The 9,558-nt window shown below is 39.5% G+C and overlaps 1 protein-coding gene across 1 annotated transcript in view; it reads right to left on the reverse strand.

The window, feature by feature from the left end:
- Positions 1-8,115: 8,115 nt before the first annotated feature.
- The window catches only part of LOC102752077 (myosin regulatory light chain 12B), an 8,189-nt gene continuing 6,746 nt past the window's right edge, over positions 8,116-9,558 (reverse strand). Inside the window, exon 4 of the mRNA XM_006761859.2 lies at positions 8,116-8,544. Within this exon, the coding sequence (XP_006761922.1) occupies positions 8,372-8,544 (173 nt within the window). The 3' untranslated portion in view covers positions 8,116-8,371. The remainder of the gene's footprint in view (positions 8,545-9,558) is intronic.

The following is a 9,558-nucleotide window of genomic DNA, read 5'->3' on the forward strand; positions in this document are numbered from 1 at the left end:
CGCCAACCGCGCCCTCCGCCGCCAGCCCGCTCCGCGCACTCCGCACCTCAGTATTTGACTTCAGCACTGCTCCTCCTCTGAGTGTCCGTATGCGTTACTCTTTCCTCCTAGTTGTAGGAATTCCACTCAGCCAGCGTTCCTGTGGTTCTGGGTGATGTCCGTTCCGTCTTTTAGTTTCACTTTTGAAGTGGTTGTTCAAGGCAGCAAACTCCAGCGTTAACCTATGCCACCATCTTGGTTCCTCCTGTAAAAGATTTTGTTTGGAGATGATAGAGGAAATTTGAATGCTGATTGAATACTATTATGTAATGATATTAAGTAATCACTGTCAATTAGAGAAAAGCTTGCATTCATGTCTCAGGAATCTAGACAGGTTGCCCATCAAGGGTGGCAGTAAAGAATGAATCGAGATGGCATAACAAAAGGGTTTTATGTATCTGGATGTTCCACCTGCCCCTGCTGCCTGAGGAAGGGGAGATAAGGATTCCACAATCTGCTCCTTCAGTATGTTCTAATTCATTCATTTCTCAATCCCCACTTCTCTAGCCTTAATTCAGGTCCTTCCAAGAACATGGCCTCCCAGCAACAGGGGCAGGGAGGTGGCATCCAGGCCCAACCAACGCAAACACCCAAGTCCTCATAGCACTGTTATCAGGAGCTGCCAAACCCATGGTATTCAAGAGCCATTTGCTTACATACATGGGAACATACATGCATCGCTTACATACATATCTTCAGCACTTAAAGATCTCTGCAGAAGAACCATGGTGTATAGACATGCCACGTTATTCTCCCTTCAAACTGGGGTGACAAGTAGGATTTTCTTTTATTTATTTATTCAGTTAGTTAGTTAGTTGGTTAGTTTTGTTTTTGGGATTTTCTTTTTCCTATGCAAAGGGAGAAATGGTTTGGGGGAACTCCTTTTAGATTTGCCCAGTCTTGTGGGATATATTCTTTTGCTATGATTACCAAACGTTTGAATTTTTAATGAGAAATGCAAGCAAAAGTTTGAAATTTTTAAAAAAGAAAGTGTTTACAGTGAAATTGAGTCTCCCTCACACCTCTGGCTACCAGATTTCCATCTCAGCAGTGACAAGCTTCCTGTGTCTTTCCAGGGATGTTTGATGAATGTATGCCTGCATGAATACATGTGTGTTCGCACATGTGTAGAACACATATTATATGCAAGTAGATTTCTTAATACAGTATGGACTCTATTAAATTAAATTAATTATTTGTTTTATTTATTGTTATGTTTTTATTGATTTTAGAGAGAGAGGAAGGGAGATGGAGAGAGAGAGAGAAATATTGATGAGAGAGAGAACATTGATTGGTTGCCTTCTGTACATGCCCCACAGGGAATTGAGCCCACGACCCAGGTATGTGCCCTGACCAGGAATCGAACCCACAACCTTTTGGTGCATAGGATGACACTCTAACCAGTTGAGCCATACTGGCCAGGGTTGGACTCTATTTTAAACTGAAGCCTCAGATTTCCATATCTTTCTGTCATTCCTGGCCTTCATGACACAATGAAGCACAAAGTTTGGGGCAATGCACTTGGCCCTGTCCCCTACTCCCCCACAGTCCGCACTGTCCGCAGCCTCTTGATAAACATCTCTTCCTTTAATCAGGAGGACACTCATTTTGCTGCCCACTTCCAATTTAGCCCAGATGCAAAGAAAGTAGGGCAACGTTTTTATATTTTCTAAATCAAACACATCTTTTCAAATAAAAGAAAAACATGTTACAAGAGAGTTTGAAAATTGAGGTCTGTTTTGAAATATTCAAGGAAAGTAGCAAAGTCAGGATGGTGACAGACATCTGGAATACAGGTGGTAAAAAGAAAAAAAAATCACAACAAAAACCATATGCCTATAAACGGATAAACACACAAAAAGATAAGCAAGAAGACTAACGTGTTCAATCCCCATGATTGTGAGGGAGAAGTGCTTATTTTTCATCTTTTAAGGATAACCTTGTCTATTTCATCTTTGTAGTAATTTGGTTGCCTCCATTTACCTTCCATTTCACTTTATTCACTCAGCTCTCTGCCAATCCTGCCGGCTTGAAGGGCCAGCCTGGATTTGCAGCTCTTTCCGTGTGACCCTCTTGGACTGACAATGGGTTTGCCTTGACCCCTTCCCCGAGGAGTACGCGATGGATTTGCTTCAGATCAAACAGCCAACAACTCTTCATGGATTGCACATTGGAATGGCAAGGCTGTTAGGTAAAGGGAGGAGGGTCCTGTTCTAATTTGGGTGGATGTTTTATGAAAAGGTCAGGGCTATAGATGCTTTTTTTCTTTTTAACAGGGAAAGAAATAGCCAGACTCACAAACTCAGAAAAAAAGTTATGGGAATGTGACATGGTGCAAGGAGTGTGCTGCACAAACCTCCTAACTTCCTCTCCCTAAGAGCTGGGAACTCTGACCTAAAATGAGGGTAGGAAGAGAGACTGAGACATAAATCTTTTTTGCTTGGGAAGTTTCTCGAAATCATTGGTTAAAATTCGCCATTAGATTGTCTTTTGAGATTGCTCTGTTTGCATGAATGTAGAAATTGTTCCCTATTTGCTTCTCTGTTTAAAGATTCTTGTCTCTTTGTATTTACATTCAAAGTTTGGGCCCCAAGTTGTAAAAACACTGTGTGGGGGAAAAGGGAGAGGAAGAATAGTGAACTCAAAGACAATTTAAAAACGAAGGGAAGAGGTCTTGAGTTGGGTAGAGAGAGCCAATCCTACTGCCTCATAGACTGGGTGAGGCATGGAGATAGAAAGAGCCTGGAGGAGGAGACTAGTTCTGCCACAACTGGCAAAACACCTCAAGGGAGACTTGCGAGATTGGAGGCCTCAGTCTTCCAACCTGAGAAATGGGAGTTTCTCTGTCAAGATGCCTTTCAGCAAGTGCACCCTCCTTTCAACTGTTTATAATCTGGTAGGGACTTAACATAAATAATACCCTGAATTTCTTTAACTGTCTCTAAAGTAAGCAGAAAATCTTGAGTATTTTCAATACAAAAATTTTAAAAACAAGGTCGTTTTTCTTTTCATGTGTTTGCTTGAATTCTTAACTATATAATTGGTTGTTATGAAGGCAAACACGGGTGATGCGGAGAAAACAAGCATCATTGTTAGAGAAGCATCTTTTTTTTAAAAAAAAAAAAACATCTTACCTCTTCAGTGAACTCCTAAGACATCAGCCATACCTCCAGCCAGAGAGTGCAGCTGTTTTGGGGATTCTGGTAGAGATAGAGAGAACTAACCTTTATTACGTGCATCCATGACACCTAGCATAACACCTAGTAGGATCAGAATCTTTGTATCTCCCGCAACACTAGAACACAACATCCACTTCAAAGAGTGAGAACTGAATAAAGAGATCACAAATAAAAAGATTACCAGAGAAGAGTACAATGAGCACAGCCTTTTAAATAAGCCATTGTCAATTTATACTCAGATTATTACAAAATGTGAATAAAGCATTCAGATTTCTTTTTGCTGAGCTAGTCAGCAATGTCCATGAGGAAATATGCAATGGCATCATGTTTATTCAGAATGAGAATCTGAAAGGCAGTATTGTGTGCTGGGAGCAAAATCAACTGCCGTGGAAGTGGGACTTGTAAAAGATTAGGTTGGCTCCCTGCAAGATAGGTTGAAACAATTTTTTTTAAGATTCAAACACACCCATCCATACACACCCCACGGCATGCTTCAAGTATCCTGCCAAAACACTTCAGACCTATCTACTTCATTTTTTTATTCTGATAGTATTTCTAAGAGTAGGTAGAGGCAGGGAACAGCTACACCAAAAAGCTGTCTCATGGTCATTTGTGTTGGGGCTAATCTTAATAAGCTTAGATTGTGTGGCTCAATAGAGTATATTATATAGAACTAATAGAAATAGTTCTCAACATTCTTGAAGGAGTATTAATATTCATATAGATAGCATGATTTTACAAAACATTTCATGTAAAATTATTTGTTCTGTGCTATAGTCTTCTCATCTCTAAAATAGAAGTGATGATAGTAATAGTGACTTTCACCTGATGTCCCAGTCAGTAAGTGGCAGACTCAGATCTTACGGGAACAAAGCTATTTTCAACAGAAGTCCTTGCTTCAGTGTGAAAATAACCAGAGCATCACTGAGATCACAGTACTTTGCAGACAATAAATATTTGTAAGTGAATGAAGGAATGAATACAGCATGGTAAAAAGGAGTCCTAGAGATTGCTTCTTGCATTTTAGAGTTCAGGAGGTAGTATGAATGTCACTGTAATAGACTTTGTTATCAATGACAAAGTTACAGCACTATTGGGACTAGTGCTCTCTACATATTCATATTCATGCTTTATCACCCTGAAGTTCATTTTATTTTAAGGAATAGGTTCCTACACTACAGTAGTAAGAATAATAGTGCCATCTAGTGACACTTCTAGTTATTGTCTCTAAAATTGCACATGACATCTGTTATTAAAAAGATTCACTTGAGAGATTAAGGACAGAGTGTGACATGTGCCACCTGTGATCCTCACCATTTTGTTTCTCAAGAAATCTTTCCTCAAAATTTTACTATGTGATAAGCTTTCACAACCTCATTCATACTTCCCAGGTGACATATTTATGGGGCCTATTCACTTCAGATTTTTCAGTAGTTTGTATGTTTATATTTCAAAGACTATGTTTCTTTAAGATCTATCAATTTTAAGGTGCAACATTGATACAATTACTTTTCAGGATAAGAAATATTAAATATAAACATTGACCGTAAGACATGTTTTCAAAAACATTAAAATGTAAAACACAAAAACAACCAAATTTACAATAAATTTTATTACTCAAGTATTTATTCATATACATATTGAGTTTTAAAAATTATTTTTGTGCAAATATTTTACCAGGAAAGGTGATTCATTAAATATATAATTAAGTATAATTTCACTGTTGAAAAATCAATGGTTTCCATATATATATGATATATATAGTATAGCATACATAAATTTAAAGTCAAACAAAATTTTAGTCAGGCTGTAGGTATCAATAATCACTAATTAATTATAGGTTTAATGGGAAACACTGTATTTCACTCAAAAGTCCTGGAGCCCTGACCAGTTTGGCTCAGTGGATAGAGCATCGGCCTGTGGACTGAAGGGTCCCGGGTTTTTCAGTCAAGGGCATGTACCTTGGTTGCGGGCACATCCCCCGTAGGGGGTGTGCAGGAGGCAGCTGATCGATGTTTCTCTCTCATCGATGTTTCTCTCTATTCCTCTCCCTTATTCTCTGTAAAAAATCAATAATATATATATATTTTTAAAAAGTCCTGGATAAGACAGTGTCTAGGTATATAAATTGAGCAAGTAAAGTATTCCCACCTTTATAATGGGATAACAATGACTAACGTATCTACCTACTAAAGTTTTGAGGAACAAATGCAATAGCAAATGTTTTTAAAACTACTCTGCAGAAGTAAGAAATTAGGGGTGTTATTTCCAATAATCATTTTACTGGGAGGGCAGGTGCTAGAGTTAGACTGCCTGACTCCAAATTATGGTCTCGCTGCTTACTAGTTAGGTAACCTTGAATAGTTACTTCTCTACTCCTCAGTGCATCATATGTAGAACAGGGATAATAAAAGTACCTATCTCAAAGGGCAGTAGTGTAACATGCTTATTAGCACACAGTAAACATTCAGTAGTTTTAACTACATGATTATACACACACACACACACACACACACACACACACCCCACATTCCCACTTCAATGGCCAAGCGATCAATTGTCAATTAGGAGATTGTCACTATGTGATTCTCAAGAAAATATTAGAGTGTTTTCATTGTCATCATTAATATTTATTGGACCCTAGAGAGGAACAATGCCAACTGTAATTGAACCAGTTAAAATTACAATGTAAAAAACCCATAAGGCATTTAAGAAACAACTAAGTTTTTCTTGTTTTTAATCTTGAAAACTCTACCCCCACCCTCCTCACCCCCCACCCCAATTTTTCAAATCTGGCTTCAAACAAGAGCAATAGAATAAATGTAATTAAAATAATGCCAAAGAGATGGTAACAAGGCAGGGCTGGAATGGAGGAAATAGGTAGGACAAGGAGAGGCATGCCACAGCCACCTCCTCTGCCACTGCCCGAGCCCAAGCCGCCCTCCTATCTTGCCGGGACAGTGACAGCTTCCTAATAGGAAGCCTCGCTTTTATCTACTCTTGTCCTCCATTCCATACAAAGCAGCAAGGTTGAGTTTTCATGTTTCTTCCCTGCCCAAAGCCCTGATTTCCCACTTAGACTACACAGCAAATACCATTCCTATATTCTTCTCGTGTCCTAAAGCTCCTGGCACATGTGCCTTGAAAGGACCCATCACTCCTGAGGCCCTCTGTCCCATAGTACTTCACTATGACTTCAATATGAGCCTGTGAGAATGTGAGCTCCCGGTGTGGGGGGGTAGGAGCTGGGGGGAGGGGTGCGGTGGGAGTAGGGGGAGCAGGCAGAATTCTTGTTTGTTCTCCCTCCCACCCCCCACCCCTCAGTTGTTTATCACCAACAGTGCCTGGCACATAAAGGTGACTGATTTATTCATGACAAAGATTACCCGTCTATTTCTCCCTTTCCTTACACAGTCACCACTGGTTTTAACACTGCACGGTGACTTTCAGCTTGGAAGTAGAAAAGGTAGTCGGATGGGGATTTTTTAAAAAATTGGTTTGAGGAAGAGGGAAGAGAGTTGTTCCACCCATCTATGCATTCATTGGTTGATTCCTGCACATGCCCTTCCAGAGATTGCACCTGCAACCTTACTTGGTATACGGGATGACGCTCCAACCAACTGGGCTACCCACCCGGCCAAAGCCAGATGTGGATTCTTGTACTTGTGGCACCAGGAACAGATGCTTCAGTTTCTCTAAACTTCAGCCCTCATAAAAGAGTAAGGAATAATACCTCCCCTATTAACCTTTTAGGCTGTGAGGGTTAGACAACAAATATGAAAGCTCTTATGAACTGTGAAATACTGTACTAACCACGAGAGTGGAACTGCTCTCATTTTAAAGATGAAAAGGAAGTCCAGAAAAAAATTGAGTGACAGCATCAAGTGACCAGGATTTGCCTAACACAGAAATATTAAACAATATGTAATTTTAAGCAGACATTATACCAAAAGAACACTTTTAAGTGAGGGAACAGATGTTAAAACCACATTGGAAACTTTTTAAAAATTTCCCCCTTCTTAGGTTCCTCCCCTACTTATAATATTGCTTAGCGCCTTGAAGATCTTAAACAAGCTCATAGCGGCCTTATCTGTTTGTCAGTCCTTCCTACAGTTTACACCACATGGATTGCCTTCAAAGATTGAATTCATTATAATCTTGTCTTCTATTTTTTACCTGGATAGGATTTTCTGAAATTCTGTTCACATAATCAATTTCCAAAACAGATTTTAAATTTCAATAAACTACACAATTATGTTAGAAAGTAATGGAAATATCTTGACCTTTCAGGCATTTGGGGCTTTTCACAGAAACAGCACTCTATGCTGTGGACGGAGGCATCCAGGTTGGAATTCCAACTCTCACTTCCTAACAGTGACTCTGGTCACTCACCCAACTGCCCGGAGCCAGTTCCCTCACCAGGAGTACGAGGCTAGTACAAGTCTATCTCAGAAGGTTGTTGGGAAGATTCAATTAAAATAGTCTATGTGCAATACTTTACACACGGTAAAGGTTCTTTTTTTCAGTTTTTCGCCTCATTTTCTTAGACTCTTAAGATCAGTGAAATGTTGAGTGTTTTCTCAGATACACTCTGTATTTATAATTTAGTAGTTTAAACATATGACTTCCTAGAAGTGTGAAAGGGAAAAAAAGGCTAACTAGTTTTTATTGCATAATGATATTAATCTGACCACTGAGCCACACCGGCAGGGCTATACTTAAAAAATCAGTTTAACCATGAAATCTAAAATACATAAAGTTGAAAATATGAAAATAGGACTACCCCCACCTATCACTTTTCATTATACTCCATTTGAGTCAGCATAATCTTTATTTCAAAATAGCATTTTTATTATATAAAAATGTAAAAATCCAGCAAAACTAGAAATACCAAATATATTTTCCTGGGCTTTCACATTGGTTGATTTTTATTTGCAAACTCTTTTTCAACACAATTTACAATCTTATCCCCATCTGCAGTCTGATTATACAAGTGCTAAGTGGCAGAAAAGTCTAGAATAAATACATAAAAAAAAAAGAGGCAAAGCTGTGAAACTAAGTTGCATGCAACAGGTCTGTGAGAATGGGGGAAAGTGTCGAGGAAATAAAACAGAGTAAGACAAAGTAATTAGAAGGTGTTAGCTAAAGTTCTCTCAGTCATCTTTATCTTTAGCTCCATGTTTAAGGATGCGTGTGAACTCAATGTAATTGAAATTTCCCTTTTTGTCAATAGGCGCTTCTCTGTACAGCTCATCCACTTCCTCATCTGTAAACCGGTCTCCCATTGTTGTCAGCAGCTCTCTCAGGTAATCTTCCTGAATGGTGCCTGGAAGACATACAAGGAAGGGAGTCATGAATACTTCTTGGGTCTTAAATGGTTAATTTCTATACTAGGTCAATCTTACAAAGTATTTCAGAATATACATATTTAAATGAAAAAAATAGTGAACTAAGACATTATGTAACTATATCATTATGTTTTCCTATTACTTTTAGAGTTCTTTACAATATTATATTAAACTAGAGGCCTGGTGCATGAATTCATGCACCAGTGGGGGTTCCCTCGGCCTGGCATGCGGGATCAGGCCAAAACCGGTTCTCCAACATCCCCTGAGGGGTCCTGGATTTCGAGAGGGGGCAGGCCAGGCCGAGGGACCCCATTGGTGCATGATTGGGGCCGGGGAGGGATGAGGGAGGTTGGCCAGCTGGGGAGGGCAAGTAGAGGTCCAGGGTGTGTCAGGTCCGTCTTGCTCAGTCCCAATCAGCTGGATCCCAGCAGCAAGCTAACCTACTGGTCAGAGCATCTGTCCCCTGGTGGTCAGTGAACGTCATAGCAACTGGTCAACTGTCTGCCTCCTGGTGGTCAGTGCACGTCATAGCGAGCAGTTGAGCAGTCTTAGCATATTAATAGCATATTATGCCTTGATTGGTTGAACAGTCAATCAGACAACTGGACACTTAGCACATTTCATACCTCTCAGGAGTTTTCCCGTGTTTTGCGCGCCATCTGTTAAGGACCGCTCACGAGTGTTCTCGTTATTCACGCCCATGGAAAAAGGAGCGAATCTAGATATTTACGTAAATTTTGTTTGGTCCCTCTTCATAGAGGAAAATGTTTTACGCAGTACCATACGTTAAAAAAGTACTAGGAACTTTAATTGTTTAATTGTTTTTGTAAATAAAAATGTTATAATTATTGAAAAACAATACCTAAAGTGCATTATGATGATTTAAATAACGTGCAGTTTGCCCAAAAACGTGTGGTCCCTGGCGTATGTCTTAGACATTTTTATGCAGTACACAATGTGTTAGCATATTAGGCTTTTATTATATAGGATCA

The sequence above is a fragment of the Myotis davidii genome, unplaced genomic scaffold (genome assembly GCF_000327345.1).
Source record: "Myotis davidii unplaced genomic scaffold, ASM32734v1 scaffold96, whole genome shotgun sequence".
Lineage (NCBI taxonomy): Eukaryota > Metazoa > Chordata > Mammalia > Chiroptera > Vespertilionidae > Myotis > Myotis davidii.